This window comes from Chinchilla lanigera, unplaced genomic scaffold, assembly GCF_000276665.1.
Source record: "Chinchilla lanigera isolate Chin_1 unplaced genomic scaffold, ChiLan1.0 scaffold00092, whole genome shotgun sequence".
In the NCBI taxonomy this organism is placed as follows: domain Eukaryota; kingdom Metazoa; phylum Chordata; class Mammalia; order Rodentia; family Chinchillidae; genus Chinchilla; species Chinchilla lanigera.
The window spans coordinates 6,225,598-6,247,544 of NW_004955493.1; the positions used below are offsets into that span (position 1 = coordinate 6,225,598).

A 21,947-nucleotide genomic window follows, 5' to 3' on the forward strand; every position below is an offset into this window, starting at 1 on the left:
GGTTCCCCAGTCCTGGTAGCTGCCCCTGGAGGGTTTTAGTCAGTCTTCCCTGCGGAACCTACCCACACCAGGGTACTGTGGGACACATCGTTAGGAGGTGCTGTGTACGTCACGCTGAATTACACAGAACCCTGAGCAGAAGCCTACTTAAAATCTGGGACAATGGGAAAGACAGCTCTTACAGATCACCCAATTCAAGCCTATTTCAGAAAGAAAGCAACTGAGATCCTGAAATATGAGTTATTCAAGGTCAGGGCAGGAAGCCCCTTTACCCCCAACCAATTCCCTTTCTACTACAAACCATTTCAAAACCAAAAATAAGTTGGCCTGGCTTCAAAGGTGACAAGTTTACACATCTGAAGGTAAGGAGAGTAATCTTTACAAGTCTTCTTATACAACAAATTGAAAAGGAGCTGGTAAGTATCATCCTTAAGGAATTATGCAGTTTGCAAAAGTGGCGGCGTCGGACAGGCCAACAGCAACCTTGAACAGGTGCTGGTGGGGACAAACAGTAAGAGGAGAAGAGCAAGTCTTTTTAAGGCCCTGGTGCCTGGCCTGGTATACCTGTTAACTTTCTGAAGACCTCTGAATTTGATTTCATGCAAAATTCAGGCCTCACCCTCTCCAGCATCTAGTCCTTCCCATACACATTCAGGCTCCAGTGCAGGCCCCAGCCTCTGACAGAGCCGCTCAAATTCTGGCCACCCACAGAAACCTGTTAGTTTTGCTGGTGAATATCTCCCTGGACCACACATTTGGGGACAGCATCAAATATACGATGAAATAATGCCATCACCTTTTTGGACCAGCTTCCTTCTATTTCTGATCTCTAAGAAAATCCACAAGCTTACAAGTGCACATAAGGAATTTGCACAATGAATAATTAACACTGGGTGGGCGACAGTGTGTCTCAGAGTTCTACAACCACACTGAAATCTCAAACAGAAAAAACTGTACTTTAAAAAACCAGGCAGACTCTAACCCCATAACGCAAAGAATAGCCCTAGAACTAGTCTAGAGCTCAGTCAGGACCCAATAAAATCAACCTCAGGAAACAAAATGACCAACTCCTGTCCCTATTCCATACCTGGCCAAACCTGGGATGTCCAGGACATGAAACTAACCAATTAAGACACCGTGTGAAAAATCATGTCAGTGGTCGGCAGACGAGACACGAGCACCTGCACGGCCGAGGGGTGTGGTCTTGCCTTGGCTCTGCTTGCTGAGATTCCCTGAAGTCAGTCAGCCCATCACCCTCCCGATTTGAAAACACCCTCACAGCCCTCAAAGAGCGTGACTGATCTGACGCTGGTGGAAGTGCTTTGGAGAAAAGCTATCACATAAATTCAACCTGTCTGGTGACGAGTACTTTATAATTACACCCATTCCCGGGCCTTTGAGCTGAGGACGTAGTATGTGGCTCAAGGTTGGGAGGATTTTCCTAAAAGGGTGGCCAATGCACCACCCTGTGAGCTGAAGTACCACCATGTACACCCAGACCTGCAAGCCATACAAGTGAGGCCTGTGTGCTGCCCAAAGGCTACCCATGATCTGGCCTCTGACGACAGCTGAGGATACAGGTTACTGGGATCATGAAGATGTCAGGCTGACTCTACTTTTGGAGTCACTTAAATGTTCCGAGCCCTCACAGACCCATTTTTCAAGTGTACTTGTCTCAGATATACTTTTCAGATCCCAGAGCTAACTGGTCACTGAAAACCCTAACAGGACGGTAATACCTCCTCTCCCAATCCAGCTGATTTACAGTGCTTTATTTTCATCTGCACTGGTCTACTGATCTTTAGAAGGTGGCTTTGGAAGGTGGGTTTTTTCTTCCAACTTTTGATATGGAAACCAAGACTCAGAAGGAGGGGCTGGGGATTTAGCTCAGCGGCACAGTGCCTGCCTGGCAAGCTCAAGGTCGTGAGTTCGATTCTCAGTACTGGGAAAAAAAAAAAAGGAAAAACAAGACTCAGAAGGAAAGTCATCTGCCTAAGAAAACAAAGCGACTAAGGAACAGAACAGAGCTAGACCATGGAGAGCTCCTGATGCAGAGGCCCTTCACCTGGGCCACGCCACCTCAGCCACTGGCGGGAGAAGGGCAAAGTGAACCCTGCAGGGCTAGAAGGGACTGGCGGGGACACAGGGCAAGGCGGTACAGGAAGACAGACGAAGAGGCTCAGTAGCCAAGCAGAGTTTAAAAAAAGAAACACCAGGTGAAAAGTCGCCACAGGGGCTGATGGCGGAGCGCAGCGGCTGGGTCAAAGAACAGTGCAGGACAGGGGACAGAAAATGAGAAATGGTTAGACACTCCCGCCACCTTCTGTCTTACTGTTCTTTCAAAACACGCTTTCCAGTACTAAAATGTGAACTGAGAAAGAAGAGGCAAAAACACTTAGTGCACTCGTAGTAACAACCATAGTAACAACCCGCTCCGCAGGTTATGATGAAGGAAATCCACACTGTTAAGTGAACAGATGAGGACTTGACACTCTCTCTTGAGAACACTTCACTTCTTAGTCTTAGCCCTACCCAAAAGAATTCCTCTAGAGCCAGGCCCTAGCCCTACAGTGTTCCGTGGCCCCTCTGCTCTGCTCCGCCTCTCCAGGAGCGGCTGTCCATCCTACAGTAAGCGCCTTCTGGCTTCCTGTTCTTCTACCCAGTGCTCAGACACGCAATTCTGTCTGGATCTCAGACACCCACTCCCAGAGCGGCGACCTGTGCCCAGAAAGTAGGGTTCTCATCGAGGAGGCCAGGAGACAGCAGGGAGCTCAGCTGTAACGACCTCCAGGTAAGGGGCAGAAAGAAAGAGGAAGACTGCTTTGTTTTGATCACATGTCCCTCTCTTTACCCATCTATAAAATGAGACACCACCACTTTCGGTTCAATAAAAAACTAACACATAGAAGCTGAGCAAAAGAATCATGAGATGAGACCCTGGGGAAGACCCTGAAGGCTACCTCCACTGAAGCCTACCTTCTTAGATAAGCGAGATGTAGGCTAAGAAAATTAAAATAACCGGACAGGGATGCAGGCCAAAGAGAAACAACCAGAGCTCAAACACAGAACTTTTAGGTCAAAGTATAAAGAAGACTTCTGTACTGTAAAATACCTGGGAGGGGGTGCAGCCATTAAAACCCACAGCCTCCTGCCTGTTAGGCAAGTGCTGTCAATCAATACAGCCCCAACTGAAAGCATTTCCTTAGGTTTCTCTATATTACACATACACTAAAAAGCCCATCTTACTTCTGGCGTCCGTTAGCATACATTTGCTATACACAGTGATCATATTCACCGTGCGGAGCTGCTGCATGCACAGACATCTGAATTCTCTCTTCCCTTCGCCCTCCCTCCGTCTCTAGCTCCGCTTCCCACTCCCGAAGGACCTGTCTCCCCGAAAGAGCCCGCTCTGCCCAGGGCGCAAACGTAAGCCTCCTTCCCCGAAGAAGCCCCTTCTTTCTGATGTCCGCACTGACTCTTCACCCCTCAGCTCAGCCCCACTGAGCCTGAGATTCTACTCACACCCGCGCGGCTTCTCTCAGCTCTCGTTTCCCGGTCCCCTTTCAGTTTTCTGCATCTGTCTCAAAACTTTCCCATCTCCACTGTTTCTCTTCTATGTCCTCACCCTCCCCCCTCTGCTCTTCTCTTTGCCCCCAAGGCCGGCTAAGCCTGCGCTTTCCTCGCAGCTGCACTCACTGCCCTGCACTAGACATCCAGACGCTTCAGGCTTGGGCCCTCCCCTGCTGCTGTCACGCGTTCTTCTCACCAATCCCAGGAACAGTTCACCCTTCACACCGGGTACTCTTAATTTTATGTACCAAGTCCCTCTGAGGAAGGCTAGCTCTCATCCCAACCCTTGCTCCAAACCCCCAATCACATACACACAGCCCCCCAGTGTAGACTCTTGCCTCTTCTAGCCTCATTACGCCACAACATTAGTGGCCGGGGGGACGGGAGGAAGAGGGATGGGAGAGGGACAGGGAGAGGGATGCAGAGTGGGACAGGGAGAAGGAGAGGGACAGAGAGAGGGAGAAGGAGAGGGAGAAGGAGAGGGAGAAAGAAAGAAAGAAAGAAAGAAAGAAAAGAAAAGAAAAGAAAAGAAAAGAAAAGAAAAGAAAAGAAAAGAAAAGAAAAGAAAAGATGAAAAGAAAGAGAGAAAAGCCTAGCGAGATGCAGTGGTACACATCTGTAATCCCAGCACTCAGGAAGCTGAGGCAGGAGGATCCCAAGTTCAAGGCCAGCTTGGGCTATGGAACAAAAACCCTGTCTCAAAAAAATCCAACAAATAAAATAAAAACTTTAAAAGGATGAACTTTAAAATAAGACGTCACGGACCCAGCAATCTCATCTACGGTATATGTGCCAACAGGAAAGAGCTACCAGTGCACCTCAAAAGGCATGATCAAAAATGTCGCTGCAGAATGACTGAAGATTACCCAGAGTACAAGAAGCCGAATCAGCAGTGCACCGGGCCATCAGACAATTTACTGCTGCAACACAATGAACGCAAGTAAACTACCACCTCGGACACAGGGGCGGGCCTCACAAAATGTCCAGCAAAAGCAAGCCAGGCAAAACAAACACACATTCTATGCTGTCATTCAGAGAAGTTCTAGACAGGCAAAGCTAACCTGTGGCATTCAGGCCAGGGATGAAGTTACTTGTAGAAAGAAAGGGGAGGAAGTAGGTCAGGGAAGGGACGGGGGATTTCTGGGGGTGCAGATAATGTTCAATTTCCTGACTCAGGTGTGGATCCATGGATGTTCTTTTGGGGAAATTCCTCAGGCTCTCCATGTATTACTTAAGTACTTTCACACGTGTGCCGTACTTTCATAAAAAGCATATTCTACAGACACACACAAGGCAAAGGGAGTACGCGATGGAAATGTACGGTGATGACTGCACAACGCTGTCAATTCTGCGCTCTTAAATGACAATGAGTGAACTTTATGATTCGTAACACAATAAAGCTTCAAAACTACACATGTATGTATATATACGCACATATGCATAAAACAGACGGTCACGGGATGTAAACTCCGCGAAGGCAAGCACTGTGTGTGTGAACACTATAGCCCCGTTCCGGAAATAGAAGAGGGGCTCACAAAATATCTGTTAAACAGGAAAATCTGCACGCCACCAAAACTGAACTTTCATAGCTTCACTATAGTACCTCTTGGGGGAGTCTGAGCGACGGTGAGAGAACAGAACTGAAGGTCCTCATCTGGTTTCTGCCCTTTCCCTCTCTGCCCTGACAGCAGGTAGAGCGCAGACTCTGTGGCTCAGAGCCCGCTGCTCTTTGTGTCTGTCTCTTTACCTGTAAAGTGCACAGAATACCGCCTACCTCACAGGGTCACTAAGAAGGTCAAACGCATTATACTTCATGCATTAAGTACTACATAAATGTTTAGGAAATAAAATAAGGCCTCCTCTCCTGGAAATAACGAGGAAGACCTTTTCTTGAGAGAGGATGAACAGCTCTCGTGCCTCACCTGATGAAATGTGTACTTGAACAGAAGGGTCAGAAACTCCACCACGGGAAACTGGGAGTAGGACTCAATTCTCCGTAGGTGAACGCTCACGAAGAGCCGCAGGAAGTCGGTGAACTTCTCGATGTAGCTGAAGGAGACAAGAAGACACACGGAACATCAGAACCCTAGAGCTCCTTAGGGAAGAACTTAAATCCAACCCAAATTTCATCCAATAAGTAACTCTAAAGGTTTGTAACATGTTTTCAGTTAAAAATATAAAGACCTGCAACAATTACCTACGGGACAGGCAACCCTTCATTCCACCATCACCTGAAACAGCAGAAAGGCAACTTTAATCCTGAGACACCATCTACCAAGGCTTCTCATAAACTAGCGCTCTCCTATTTTCTAGCTGTAGAGTTATGACCCAAGTAAGTGAAAGGATGGTGCTAAAAAGGTAGATTACTATGTTACTTCCATGTGGGAAATCTGGAAGCCTGATTTTCTTTGCGAGGAGGGCAAATGAAAATGAACTGTGCTACAGACATAAAGAGAAGGCTCTATGCAAAAGGGAGGCCGTTCAGGTCAGATATACTCGGGCTCACAACCTAACGTTCATTTCTGCCTCCCGGCTCCTGGTGATCACCCTCCCCACTCTAGAAGCGACTCTCGAATATCAGGAAGGAAAGCCGTGGGAGCGGGGAAAGCCTCCAGAGCAATTCAGTTTCATGCTCCCATGCTACAGACGAGGCCCACAGAGGCGGAGGCCAGCTAAGGTCACTCGGCCAGCTCACGGCAAAAGGGAACTGACGTTCACCCCATGAGCCCAGTGCTCTCTTTTCACAGCGCTGTGAATCCCGAATCCACTTCTGTTCACACAAAGGAGTGCAGGTCACTCAGTTCTCACAAAGGAGTGCAGGTCACCGCGGCACGAATGAGAGGCCGCAGTCACTGAGCACCCCGCACGTCAGCACGCTCACGTTTCACACATGTCCCTTTAAGCGCCTCAATACCAAAAGGCAATTAGGCAATGAGATGAACATACCTTTGTAAGGCACATTTTAGAGACGAACAAAAAAGGAAAAGACACGTTAAGCCGTAACTGAAAATTAAATACTGTCTAAAAGCAATTCTGAAATTCCCAACTGCAAAAAGCTACAGCAGAAATACGTGAAACAACAAAGGCAGGAAGATGGCTACTGCTCAGAATGACAGAACCGGGTGGAAATAAAATGTCCCGTCCTGTTCCTGGGACCCAGACCCTGCGGTGGCCACCCCGCCTGTCCAAACTGAGAGCTGCAAACTGAGCTTATCTGCAGCTTTCTGAAAGTATACATTGGTTTGTTCCGGTGAGGACAAGGGCTGCGCCTGGCTCATGGACCGAAAGCTGGAACAGCGGTCGGGCACTGAACATCAATTGTTCTGGGACACAGGGAAGTGCGGGCGCTCCTCTGCCGGCTTTGAGCACTGACCCTAGGGAGGGCCACCTCCCTCCTCGTCCAGTGTATTTACTACGCTTTCACACGGACCTTCGAAGCTGTCAGCCAAATTACTGCTCTGCAGAGAAGCTGCGCTCAGTTCTCTACCCCCATAAGAGAACAAGGAGAAGTCATGAGCAAAATATCCAGCATTTAACCTCCAACCCAATTTCTAAAAACGACCCTGTTCAGTGACTAAAACTACAGACTAGCTGTCCCTCATTGTCTTTACCTTGCCCACTTTCTGGTGCAGCTGCTAACGAGGAATACGAAGTTAGAAGGGAAAAAAGCTGTCTGGGAGAAGAGAAGCCAGGGGTCTGCTAAGTGGCTCCTGAACAGCCGAGAATGGACTGCGCTGCATGGAAGTGGTAAGAGCCAGGCGCCGGGGAGCGCGCCGCAGGGGTGCGTACGTCACCTTTCTGCCTCCAGGCGCCTTTCAGCTTTCACAGGACAATAAGCACAGGATTAAAACCAAGAGCACAACCAAGTCAGAGCACAGGTAATCCATGGTAACACTCGTGTACTACCCGGACGTGAGTGTCTGCGACTGCTTACACCGCGCTTCAGGGAAACGCGCAAAGCAATGATACACGACTGCTGGTCAGCACAAGCAGCTACATTTTTGTTATTAATACACAAGGACAAAGCAGCCTTTCTTCATTGTTTCCCCCCACACCGGGGATTGAACCTAAGGAGCACTAAGCTATAACCCTAACTCTTTAATTTTATTTTGAGACATAGTTTAAATTGCCCAGACTGAGGCTGGGCGTGATGGCACACCCCTATAATCCCAGCACTCGGGAGGCTGACGCAGGAGGATTATTGCGAGTTTGAGACCAGCCTTGGCTACATAACGGAGCTCAAGGCCAGCCTGAACTGCATAGCGAGACCCTGTCTCAAAAAGACAAAAAAATAGTAAGTTGCCCAGGCTGGCCTCAAATTTTTTATTCTCCTGTCTCAGCCTCCCAAGTAGCTAGGATTATAGGTGCATGCCACCATGAATGGCTAACAAAGCCTTTATCAATCAAAGCTAGAAAGGATGTAAAACTGAGAATTCATATAAAAAGTTAGTATTACGAAATGAAAAAATTGTATCAGATTATGGGTTCTTCTGTGATTATACAAAGCAAATGACATGCAAAACTTCTTTACAGTGGATAAATGTATTGATTTTTTTAGTTAGAAAACCTTGAAATAGCTAGGCATGGCCAGGCCAGTACTTGGGAAGCTGGGGCAGGAGGAACACTGTGAGCTCAAGGCAAGCCTGTACTACACAGCAAGAACCTGTCTCCAAAAAAAACAAAAGAAACTTTGAAACTGCCCTGTTTCAAAAAGACTAAAAATTTAACTTAGGCAGTTTTTACATTCCACTACTTTACTCTGAGAAACAGCTTATATTCTTGTTCTGTATAGTACTAAGAACAGTGCAGGAAAAACTGACTAAAATACTAATAATGCTTCCTGCCAGAAATCTATAAATACGAACTAATTCAATCTACTGTATCTGCCTGGATGTCTCTGAACAGTCAACATGGCTTTTCCTCACGGGAGTTTCCAGTTTCCCTTGTCTGCTATGTAACAGCAGCACCACGGTAGTGAAAGCGGACGACAGATGACATCAGCGGCACAGGAAGTAAACAATACCCCAGCACAGACTCCTTGACGAAGTCACCGTCTGAAGAGCTCTAAGCACAACGTTGGCGCTTGGGGATTTCAGGCTGTATGCAGAGGATGACAACAAGGCGGCACGGGTGTGTGCCACACCGACTGCGCTCATGTGAACTTCTCCACCTTTCCACTACGCTCGGCATTTGTGTGACAGTCGCGAGAACAACGCCGCAGGACGTTCACTCGGGGAAAGCCAACAGTGAAAGCCGCAAGCGACAGCGAGTGGGGCGGGGAGGGCGCCTCCTGGACCTCCTCAGACCTCCGCTGATCCTGCCTCCGCGGGAGCAGCGCGCTCAGTTCCTGCAGCGCCTCAGACCCACAGGCAGTAATGAGGCCGCAGGGCAGAGGGACGAAGACAGGCCAGGAGATGAGTGGGGAGAGGAGACAGCCTCCACGACCCACAGTCACCTTCCACACGCACCGCATCTCCCCGAGCCGCCCTGGCCCTTCCACTCCTGCAGACTTACTGGGAGACAAGCACCTCGCGGCTCCTCACCAGCAACCCCGTACCCGGCACCCGAGGGGATCCCGGCCACGACAGCACGGCACGGCAGTCAGGCCCGTTCTCAGGGCACAACGCACAGCGCTTGTCATTACCTCTCATCAAGCTCTTCAAGCCTACTCTTCACTGTGTGGGCATTGTTATCCTTGGTGATTTTCTGCAAGAGGTAGAAAGTCTGCTGGAACATGCGCAGTAAGTACTCCTCAAATTCCATAGGCACACAGTTCTTGGACATGAGCTCATTGATGCAGGACATGGCCAGGACCCCCAGTCGACCACGCTCCTGACCCAAAACACAGTTCTGGCTGCTGCCATTCACTGATGCCATTTTTCTGGCTCGGATGTCGCAGCCAAAGCGTGCAAAGTGGAAGATGGTGGTGAGGAGGGACGGGGTGATGCTGGCAGACAGAGGAATCCAACTGAAGAGATGGGCCAGGCACTCCAGGGCCAGGGAGCAGACATACTCGCTCTCCGCATCGAGGATGGGGATTGGCTGACTTAACAGCTTGGCTGAACTAGGACTCTGCAACAGGTTACTCAGCAAGTCACCTGAAAATTTTAAAAAGGCTTTTATGATACCCAGTAACAAATCTCTTACAATTTTAAGTAACTTTTCTTCGGAAAAAAATTGAGTTACCTACGAAATGAACACATAAAATCAATACGCTCAATGTGAAACACCAACTAAAGGAAACTGGGGTACAGCTCAGTGGTAAGAAGAGGTGCTCAGCAGCTCAGCATGCAAGGAACCCTGGATTCAATCCCACTAAGAAATAACTATAAAGACTGCATAATAATATAGCAAAGTAAAATCACTGATTCTGATTCTTAAGGAAAAGCTCTGGCTATAATCTTCAGTGTTTTAAGTTAACTTCAGTTTTAGTGACATTTGTAGAAAAGCAGTTTCCCAGGAGCGGAAAAGCTATGGGGAAACAAAGGGACCCTTCCCTGGCTCTAAAACCCTACTCCACCCTATCTTTTTTTCTTCTGCCTTCCAAAATCACAGCCTTGTTTTTTTTTTTTTGGGGGGGGGAGGAATGATCATTAAATAAAACCACCTAACAAAATACATATAAAGTTAGATGTCAAATGAGCTAAAAATTAAAGACAAAACTTTAAAGTTCAAAGGAAAAAACACACGATCTGAGCTATAGGAAAAGGGAGGAAAAGACATACTGAAACTATCCAAACACAAACCTTAACAAAAAGTTCTAATGAAATTATGAATTTCCAGTTAATAAAAAACATTAAAAGGAAAGTGACCGAGCAGACAGCAGGAAGATAACACAATGTCTAACACTAGAAAGGACGAAAATCTAAAATACACAAGAAAAATGCTGCACAGCACACCTCACCGCGATGCACAGACAAGCAGTGGATGTGGAAGAAATGTACAAGGGCAACCGGCACACAGAGGTACCAAACTCATCGGCGACCAGAAAGCGCAAATATTCTGAAGTAACAGTGCTGAAGAACGGCGAGTTTGGAGACTGGGGATAGATAAAGGAACATTCGCACAGCACCACTGCTCCGTCCAGGAACCTGGCCCTCCGCAGGTCATAAACCGACCCCGTTCCCATCCCAGTGCTACCTGCTGCTCCTTCCCCTCCTAGTACGCTCCCAAGGCAGCCCTCACGCAGGTCTAAGGGCAGACGTGGGGAGGAAGGAAGGGGAAGGAGTGGAAGCGAGCTGGGCTCTTCCCCGTGGCGAGAAGACAGAGGAGGTACCGGGGCTGCGTATCGCAGCGTGCTACTAGAAGCAGTGTTTTAAAGGCACAGGCAAAAGCTAGACCTTCAAAAGAGTGCTGAATAAAGTCAGAAGCACCCGTGTACTACCGTATCACTTAAATGCTGAAATACATGGGCATCGGTAGCTGTTTACAAGAACATGATACTACAGAGGGACACACATTATATACACTGAGATGGCTGCTCACTGTGGGGAAAGGGCAGAGGAGAATGGGGCTCGAAGCAAACAGGTAACCGTGACAGGAACCCTAAATAAACCCATGACACTCGAGTGCTACAAACCGGGCAGTGTAGGTTCAACACCTGCCCTTCCAGCTGAAAATCTTTAAATCCCAGCATGAATACAAAGTGCCTCAGTTCTCGGCTTGGTCCTGAGCGCCCCCTCCAAGACTACAAGGAGGTCCACCTATCAAAACTTTCTCTCCCTTTGGTGGTACTGAGGCCCAAACACTGGGCTTCCCACACGCTAGTCAGGTGCTCGGCCACTGAGCCAGATTCCTAGCATCTCAAATTGTTTTTGTTTTTCCGAAACAGTCTTGCTATGTACTTCAGGCTGCCCTTGAATTCTACGTAGCCCAGGCGGGGCTGGAACTCACAGCGACCCTCCTACCTCAGCCTCCCAAGTACTGGGGTTAGAGATGTGCACCACCACACCCAGCATACCCCAATTTTTTTTTTTGGTCTTTCTGAGGCAGGGTCTCACTCTGCAGTTCACGCTGGCCTTGAGCTCACTTTGTAGCCCAGGCTGTTCTCCAACTTGCAACCATCCTCCTGCCTCAGCCTCCCGAGTGCTGGGATTACAGGCGTGCTCCACTCCTGGCCTGTAAATTATTTTTGGAAGAACAACAAGTTATTTTCCTTTCTTACTGCATGTTATACTGCCACAGAATGCAGAAATTATCCTCCATATTAAGTAAGTTGGCTGTAGGAAACCAAGCCTGCTAAGAACGCCTGCGAGTTTGCCTGTGAGCCTGTCCCTGACCAGAGGGCGAACTAGGATGAAAAACAGACGCACAGTTAGTTTAGAAAGAGGGGCCGGGGGCTCTGGCCTCTCCTAGACAAGGAGTCCCGAGCCTGTGGCTCGCCTCGTTTTCATTTCCTCCGACGCAAGAACAAGCAATTAGGGTGAAAGAAGATTCATCTGCCTCCTGCTGCCTACAGTACAGGCCCAGCTGTGCGGACTTTCTCTCTTAGAGCCCGCAAATCCCAGCACACCTGCGTGGTGCACAAGGCGCACAGCTTACTGTGCTTCTCCTTTGTGCTCAAGGAAGGTCGATCAGGCCTGATCCTCACTCTCTGGCCTCCTGCCATTGTCAGCAATGTAAAATAATGCCACTTTTTTTCAACAAATTTTAGTTTTTGCTTCAGAAAATAGTTTTTATCAAATTATATTACCTGTTAACATGGAATGAGTTCAGTTTTGGTTTTGGTTTTTCTGTAGTACTTGGGACTGAATTCAAGGCCTTGAGACTGAGTTACAACCCAAATCCACTTTTTTTACAAGTTTTTTTAAATCCTGAGACAGGATGTCACTTGCCCAGGCTGGGGTTGAATTTACAATCCTCCTGCCTTGGCCTCCACAGTGTTTGGGTTATACAGGCATGTGCCAATGTCACGGTGCCTGGCTGATCACATTTATTTCTAAATATTTATGAATTCCTCAGTTTTACTATCAATAAATATAATTCACAAAGCTTTCTGAAAATTCCAATGATTTTTAACAGTAAATGGGTTCTAAAACCAAAAATCTGAGAACCTGTGAGCTGGGTGTGGTGGCGCATGCCTGTATTCCCAGCACCTAGGAGGCTGAGGCTGGAGAATCCCATGAGTTCAAGGTCAGCCTGGGCTACACAGTGAGTTCAGGGCCAGCCTAATTTACAGACCGAAACCCTTTCTTAAGAATAAAAAAAGATGAGGTCTGTGGACCTGGAGTCCTTCAGAAACAAAAACAATCAGGGGCTACCCAGGACCTTATTAAGTAGAGCTAAAGGCATGGGCCTCAGGTATTTGGTAGTTCGTAAGTTCAACAGGGGATTCTGTGCCTGGGTCATCTTTTAAAGAGCATAACACTAATTTTGTCATAAAGGCACAGAAACGTGGGTCTTTCATATTTATTCTTTAGAATATTCCTATTGATGAATTATTAATTTTAACTTTATGAGTTTTATTACATAATGAGTACTTAAAGGAAAAAAATAAAGTATTAAATCTTAAATATTTATTTTTATTGAGTGTTTCTAAAAAAGCATCAAAATTTTCAACATCAACTGGTATTTGGTGTACAAAGGCTAATGAAGAACACAAATAAATTCTTATACGAACTACAATGAAAATACCAGTAGCACTTTACAAAAAAAAAACTTTACTTCAATTATCACACCTAAAGCAGCCCACACACAGTACAACAGCACGTTCCATACACACGTATCACCTATACTGACAGCACATGTGTTTTGCTTTCCTAGCCTTCTGTAAGACATACTTGACATCTCACTGTTTTGTCAGGAGGTTCTTATTTTATTTATACAGTGTTTAGTTAACAGAAATATAAAATTTCAGTAAAATAAAGTTCCTAATATGTACTGTGTTTAGCATAAACATCAACATTTTCTTGTTTTTTTTTTTGTTTTGTTTTGTTTTTCTTTCGGTACCAGGAATCGAACTCACGACTTTGCACTTGCCAAGCAGGTGCTGTGCCGATGAGCTAAATCCCCAGTCAACATCAACATTTTCACATCAGCTGTGTACTTACTTGCAAAACCTAAAAGATAACATCAGAAATAAATTCTTATATGAACTACAATAAAAATACCAATGGAACTCTACAACAAACCTAAGCTTTTCTTCAACTGTCACACCAAGGTGGTCTTCACACATGAGAACGGCATGTTCCACACAAGAGTATCACTTACCCTGACTGCTCGTATGTTTTGTTTTCCTGTCCTTTCCTTATAGGACACAGCTGACATCTTCTTTGTTTTCCTGCTGTTGCAGTAGATCTTAGGGACACTGCGCCTGCCTGTTCATCTGTCCGCTCACCAGTGCGCTGCACAATTGTTTTAACATAGTCCCGAGCAGAAGTATTTTGTTTTTCTTCTGCTATACATGATCTCCTATGAGCTCCAGTCCCAATCCTCTAAGAAAATTTTTCCATGATATTTTGCACTTATGATTTTCTTTGTACACTATCAAACTACTTATGCCACACATTTAGGATTGAACAAAACACAACCATTGCCCAAAGCTTTGTGTTTCAAGTGACATCACAGTTGCTGTATAACTCACCAACAACATCTACTCTACCTGTGGTTTTGCTGTAGAAAGTTTCCATCTCAGCCTTTCACTTTGTCAAGGTTTCCCTATCAATATTTCTACCACGGTGTGATGTTGACATCAGCAGTACCAGTTTGTTTTTCTTTGCCATATACAAGGCCAACGTTACATCTTTTGAAATCCGGCCAACGTTACATCTTTTGAAATCCAAAGATTGTATTACACAATTCTGTTTTGAAACTGCAACACTTTATTTTAAATTTCTGCTTTATTCTTCCATACAGTTCCTGCAGGTGTCAACTTGCGCTCTGGTAGTGAGGTTGAACCTCCTTGGGTCCAGGGACCTGGGCCCATGGTAAGCGGCGACACGGTGAAAAGAGACACCGAAGACCAGGCTGATGGCGCAGATCTATTTTATTGCGGAAGTGCCAGCGTTTTATAGAGCAGGCTAGAGGCGTGGTTTGGAGGTGGTACTATAGGCGGTGGGGCAGCGCAGAAGTAAGAGGTCAGAGCGGGACAGGCTAAGCGGGCGACTCACTCCGTTTGCTGAGGACATGACGAGTCTGAGTTTGCTCAGACCCGCTCCTCTGCCACGGCCGTCAACCAGACCTCTGGACCCCTTTTTCCCACATGGTAGCAAAAGTAACATTAATTGGAAACTGGTAAACCAATTCTCCAATGTTACATTCTGACTAGTTTGGGACATGGGAGCAACAAGTCTGTCTGCAACATCATTTGGTTTATTACTATACAAATAACCTGGTGGATGAGTTCCAGGATAAATATCTACATGAAAGCATAAGTCTTTACACCTCAAGAGCATAAATTTTTATGCCACATCTTGACCCATCACTCTTCTTTAAGTCTTTCACATTCCTGTGATTACCATGAGAAATCCCTGCTAAGTACAGCAGACCTATGAATGCTTTCAGTTCATTTAGTGAGGTGTCATAATAAATATTTTTGAAAATAAATAATTTTTTAATATGGCTACTGGTGCACACAGAACATTTTACTTGCATTTCAACTTTTGTGTATTTCACAGCATCTTGTGGCATCGCACCTTTACAATTTCCAACTATGAATGGCAGTGCTGACATTCTGTCCAGTAAGTTTCACGCCTGCCAAGACCCTCACTATATTTCAGGACCTGGCTCTAACACTGAATTATCCCACATAGTTGTGCTGCCACTTCACAACACTTTGACAAGTCAAATATGTACTCGCATTGCCGTTGTCTTTGTCACCTGAGTCAAGGTCTTTATCCCCTGGGTATCAGTCAATTCCTGCTCCAGTTCACTATCACAGAAACTTTGGCTCACATGACCAAAGTCAAAATCATCATCACCCACCCACACCACTCTTCTGTTATGAAAGCACATGTAGTGGATTAACTAATGCTCAACTTGTAACACCCAGCTGAACTGAATCAGTGTGGTGCTGAGTAAGGAAGGCCCACCTGAGTGAGGATTGTTGCCAACAGCATAAAAGGAGAACTGGAGGGAAAGATGGTACGCGGCTGATTCGCCTAGAGAAGCTTGTCGCAATGGTTTGCCTGACATGAACTCAAGTTGTTCTCATCAGAGGAAGAGTCTGGGTCCTTGCTGTCACTGAAGATGACTGTGGTTCTCTTCGGGAGTTCTGGCCCTTCCCCTGAGCATCGCTTCCTGGCTCCAGTGCAGACCCTCAGCTGCTGGCACAGATCCTTCAGCCCACTGGCACAGACTTTCTAGCTTCCACCACTGACCTTTGGGCCTTCCCAGTGCAGATCCTTGATACAGACTTGCTTGAGACACTGTCGTGGGCTCTAGGCCTCCAGTTGGACGCATGGAGGACACTGCCATTGGCTCTATATCTTCAGCTGGACTTGTGTAGGACACTGCTGTGGGATCCAGGCCCTCAGCTGGATTCTTTGGGTCTCTAGTATATGGAGAGATCTCCCCAACTCTTCCGTATTTGACTTTTGGGGTGATTATTATAAAATAATGCTATAAATGATGTGCCCTGTACTAAATCTATCCCCTTGCAAGCCTTACAACAGCATGCTGTGGGGAACCACTCAGACTGCTTCAAAGCTCAGGGGTGTCTAAGGACATCGGAGGGCGTGAGCACGGTCGTCTGGCACAGGCATATGGTAGTTATGGAATCATGATTTAGCACAGGTAACTATGCATGCGCTGGTTACAGCACTATGTAAGAATATAAATACGAGACAAGAACCTATTTAAGAATTACACAGTACAGACACGGGCTGCTCTTGCACTCCTGTGCTCTGCTCCATACTGCCTGCTACCGCTGACGTCCTGCACATGTGTGCTCTTTAAACCTTGGGACCTCCCCCTCTAATATCTGCTCCGCACCCCCTACCCCCACCCCATGCGGGGCAACACATGCCTTTTACCATAATGGATCACCTTCATCATTCATGCATGAGTAATCTGATGATTCAGTTTGGGCCCCCTCTAAAACTTGCAAATCTGATTTTTTTCATGTGCCATTGTACTGAACTGGGCTACTTCTTCCAGAAAACTCAAAAGCAAATTTTTTTTTTAACAAATCCTGGAGTGATGTGGGTCTACCGAACCCTCCGTGATGCTCAGGTAAAACACACGCAAAACCAGTTAGATGGAGCATCAGGAGGGTAAAAAATCCCTCTTTGTCACTTTTGCATATGTGTACACACCTTGCTGTTCACCATACCAAGTGGGCAAACACAAAGATCGCCTCCTGCATCCCTCAGGGAGAAGCAGTGAGACACACAGCTGGCTACTATCACACTGAAGTAAAAATTTATAGTAGAAAAGGAAGGGATGGGACTGCTGGACCCAGTGTCATTAAAGAAATAAGGTGAGGACATCATAGAAAAGACATGCAGGGTAAGCACTGTAAACTATTTTACAGAAGACAAAACTGTAACAAGAAGAAAAACTTCTTTAAATGAAGATGAAACTCTACATAATGAAAGGGTATATCCTGTCTCAAGAAAAACAATGATAATGGTCAACACCAAGAATTTTAGGAATAAGGAAGAAATGCAGGCAGAGAAAAGCACATAGAGAAAGGAAAAAACACCTAAACCAGCTTTCTCCCGTGCAACACTCAAAGCCAGGAAGCCGTGGTACAGAGTATGTCTACAAAGTATAACTTAACCCGAAGTTATTCTTTCAGTTTAAAGAAAGGTGACATTTTTCAAAACTGTAAGAACTCAGATAATTATATTACCCCTAATTTCTTCTCAAGGATGATAATGGACAATGAAATCATGCAGATAAACCAGGCACAGTGGCACATGTCTATATTGCTAGCTACTCCAGAGGTTGAGGCAGAATTATTTTTTTTTTTTTTTTTTTTTTTTGGTTTTTCTCCGGTACCGGGAACCGAACTCACGACCTTGTGCTTGCCAGGCAGGCGCTTTGCCGCTGAGCTAAATCCCCAGCCCCGAGGCAGAATTATTGCTTGAGCTCAGGACTTCAAGGCTAGCCTAGGCAAAATGTCAAGACACCATCTCAAAATAATGAAAATATGCAAATAAAGAGATTAATCAAAATGAAGAATTAAGGAATGGAGTGCAGCAAAAGGACTAATGCTAGAATTAAATTAAATATAGAAGACTAAAAGTTTTTTAGGGGCCGGGGTGGTGGCGTACAATCCCAGCACTCGGGGAGGCTGAGGCAGGAGGATTGTTGTAAGTTCAAGACTAGCCTGGGCTACAAAGTGAGCTCAAGGCCAGCCTGAAATGCATAGCGAGATCCTGTCTCAAAAAGACAAAAAAAAAAAAAAAAAAAAAAGTTTTTTAAATAGAAATTTATGAAATTATGACACTTTACTTTTTATCTTATCTGTCTTATCTGTCTATATCTATACATCTGTTATCAGATGTATAGATATCTGTCTGGAATGGCCACCAAGTATTATTTAATGTAATTTCTGCATGGTGGAATATGGAGTGAATTTTTACATTGTATTCTGTACTTTGTAGTAGCAGTTTCAAATGTTTTTGGCCTCAGAACTTCTTTACTTTTTAAAAGATTATTGGGATCCCAAAGAGCTTTTGTTTACGTGGGTTATTTCTATTGATATCTGCCAAATTAGAAATTAAAGCTGAGAATTTTAAAAAATTTTAATTCACCTAAACAACAAAATTGTTAGTGTAAATATTTTTAATTTTAAAAAACCTTCTACCTTACTAAAAAACAGCAAAAAGAGTAGCACTTCTTTAACATTTTTGAAAATTTCTTTAACATTTTAAAAAGATTCTCTCACGTTTCTGTAGTCAGCGTATTACATACAATACATGGTTGTCAGCAAAGTGTATGAAGAAACTCAGGCTTCACACAGATACGCAATTGAAAAAGCAGCTTTTCAGATGCCATTGTAAGTAACTTTAATATTCTATTAAAATCTGACAATTTCTTAAATTGTTTTAACTACAATGTGGAATTTCAATGAGTTTTTCTATTCTGTACATTCACAAGAAAATGGAACTAAAAAAAGAATGCCATCAGGCATGGTGGCACACGCCATAATCCAAACACTCACAAGGCTGAGGTAGGGGGGTTGCTGTGAGTTCAAGACCAGCCTGGGCTACAAAGTGAGCTCAAGACCAGCCTGAACTGCACAGCGAAACACTCTCAAAAAGACAAAAAGAACAAAACAACAAAAAACAATGTCTTAAAATTTTTATGAGCACATATTTGATCTTTTGGTGCCCTAGAAATTTAGCGGGACCTCCAGGAGTCTTGGGACGTATGGAGAACCCCCTCTTTATGCTAGTGTTAATGTGGTAAATATGAACAAGTCAATTAACCTTTGTCACCCTCAACCTCCTCAGCCATTAAAATGAAGACTGTGATTTTATTAATGTGGGTTTAATTTTGTTGTGAAGAGGAGTAAGTTGCCCCTACCTGGTGACTTAGAAGAATTTGTCCAGAATGAGACTGCTAGGGGAAAATAGGTCAAGTATCACTGATAATAGTAAGAATATTTGTGTTATTATTTGCTCAGCCCGGTATGAAAAATTTCACATGTGTATTCTTATTGTAATTTCTCATTTTTACAGCTCTAAGGCAGACACTACTAGCATTTAGAGACTGTTAGAAGAATGTAAGTATAGATGAATCAAGTGCTTCCCCAAGCCCCTCATTAGCAAGAGACAGAAATAAAAGTAAAATCAGGTCTGATCTCAAAGTTGATGTTCCTTGCCAAAAATCACGTCAATTGGAAAAATTATGTGCCCAGAAAAAAATGAACAAGAGCAAAGGTAATAATACGGGAAAATATGTACGACGTAAAGTAGCACGTGTACAACGTGACTCCAGCTGTAGAAAGATACACGCACAAGGACACAAACATGATCATGCAAAAGTTGGTAGAAGGAAGATGATCTGTGAGGTTTTTCTATCCCCTGCCAAGAAGCTTTTAACTGTTTCTCAATAAAAAATGATTTTAAAAGCTGAGCACATAGGGGCTGGGGATTTAGTTCAGCGGCACGGTGCCTGCCTGGCAAGCGCAAGGTCGTGAGTTCGGTTCCCGGTACCAGAAAACAACCAAAATAAATAAATAAAATAAAAGCTGAGCACGGTGGTTTATGCTTGTAGGCCTAACTACTCAGGAGTATGACACAGGAGGATCATGTGAGCCCAGGAGTTTGAGGCTGGCCTGGGCAAAACACCAAGACCCCATCTTACAAAAAGGTTTTTTTATTATAATCACCACAGAACAGAGACCCTGCTTCGTGCTGCAGCATTTCCAACGCAAACGTTCAGGCTCTCTATGTAGGAGGACACTTGTGAGTGACTTTCCCCCTCCTGAATTAGGCCGGGCCCTGGCATCAGCTTGTGCCCATGTCTGAAGACGGACGCGGACGAATGCGTATTTACTGACTGACACAACCCAGAAACAGTTGCCACGCTTGTAACAGATCTTCATGCGAAGTTCTCATCAGCTTTATTTCTTCTTTTTTTAAACTTTCTGATATTTTATGTTTTCCACTCGGCTCTATACTTACTAATTCAGGGTTTCTCACTGTTATGGTTTGTGTCTGGGTGTCCCCCCAAAGCCTCATGCGGTCTGGGGGCAGGCTTTTAAAGTTTGATTGATCATGGGTGTGAGAGCTGCACCCGCCCTGGGGTGGACAGTTTGCATATGTAAGGGAGAGGAAGAGGCTGCTTGAGGCCATTCCGCCCTTGTGTGTGCTTGTTGCTTTTGCTGTGTTCTGCTGCCATGAGCTGTAGCCCTCTGCCATGTGCCACTCTGCCTTCTAACCTGCCAAGTACGGACTGAAACCTCCACAAACTGTAAGCGAAATAAACCTTTCCTTAATTTTGGGTGTCAGGTATTTTTGTCCCAGCAACGAGAGTAAGTAACCAAGACACTCAGCCTCAGCACTACTGATATTCAGGAGAGTTAATTCTTTGACGTCCTGTGCACTACGGGGTACTCAGCACATCCCTGGCTTCCACTCACTAGATGTCAACAGTGCTCTACCAAACATGTCACCAGATATCGCCAAATATACCCTGTGAGGTGAGAAGAGCCTGGCTGGGAACCACAGATGCGACCGCACCATGAATTCAGTAAGGTGAGGGGAAAGCAGTCAAGGAGCCCTGGGGAGGAGACCGTGAGATCACAGGAGCTGTGGGCGACGCTTCTGAGTCTCACCTCTCACGGGCAGCTTATAAGGGATACACGGAAACATCCGCGTACGCAGAGAGAGGCAAGCGGAAAGGAACTGGGGGCGGGAGGAAGGCAGAGCGTGGCCGCAGTTCAAGGCGTCTAATACATCACAGATCTACATGTGAAACTACAGCCCATGTGAAGACAGTACGGCGCCTCCATCTCTCTTTCAGGCAATCACACCCAATCGAGAACTGAAGAATTTCCTAATGTCACTCTGCACTCCCCCAGCTGCCCGTCCAAGCAGGAAGAGCAGACAAGAGCAGAACAAGAGGCACAGGCTGTGCAAGTGCAGCAGGAAGGCTCGGGTGCCCCAGGCAGAGCTCTAGCCACCTTCTCCTTCCCGCCTTCTACCTTAGCAGCAGTTATTCTCCTTTTATAGCTAGGGACATAAATGGTCAGAGGTAAAGGAGCTGTTCAAGGTCACACAGTAAGCAGATAGTCCAGAACTCAAAACCAGGGGAAGGAAGACGCGGCCAGACAGTGACCGGAGACAGTGACGAGAAGGCAGAATGAGGCACCGGAGCTGAGGCCCAGGGTGAAGCGCTTGCCTAACGTGTGCTGTGGGCTCATCCTCAGCATCGTGGGAAAGGGGGGACTGAGTTAGGACACACAACATGTGCTTGGTCACAGGGCGGTGAGCCCGAGTCCCCGCTACACTGTGCGCAAGCTGCGTGCGCTCTGACCAGCCAGCCTCCATGAGCCCTAGTCTCCTGCGTGCAAGTAAGGTAAAACCATCAGCCGCTTTCCAGAAGTCCCATCGAGCACAATGAGCGATCGCTACTTCGGTGGGTTCGGGAGACTAGGCAAAGTGTGGGGGACTATCCTGTGGGGAAAGAACGACCCTTTTAAACCTTTTCTATCTCCAGAGGTTTGCAGTTGTTGCAGAGGCTACTAGTCCCTGACACTCGTCTTTGAAAGTAACCAGACAAAACTTTGCTAAAGGAATGTGCACGGGAAAGGAGGCGAAAAGCCTAAAGAAACTCCTAAGTCTGACAGGGCGCTCCCAGGAGTTCAGGCAGGGTAGGCAGCACCCACAAAGACTGCCCATGGGGGCTGTGAAGGAAACCGTTGGGCTTACTCGCCCGGTCCTACAGCTTCTCGGAATGACCGTCCACCAAACTCAGCCTAG

General features: G+C 45.9%; 1 protein-coding gene across 5 annotated transcripts in view; it reads right to left on the reverse strand.

Moving 5' to 3' along the window:
* Nucleotides 1–21,947, reverse strand: part of Xpo6 (exportin 6) — a 92,410-nt gene that overhangs the window by 52,738 nt on the left and 17,725 nt on the right. For all 5 annotated transcript variants that reach the window (XM_005405147.1, XM_005405146.1, XM_005405149.2 and 2 more), the window contains 2 exons: nucleotides 9,215–9,668; nucleotides 5,493–5,619 (listed from right to left, as the gene is read on the reverse strand). In XM_005405147.1, the coding sequence (XP_005405204.1) occupies nucleotides 5,493–5,619; nucleotides 9,215–9,668 (581 nt within the window). The remainder of the gene's footprint in view (nucleotides 1–5,492; nucleotides 5,620–9,214; nucleotides 9,669–21,947) is intronic.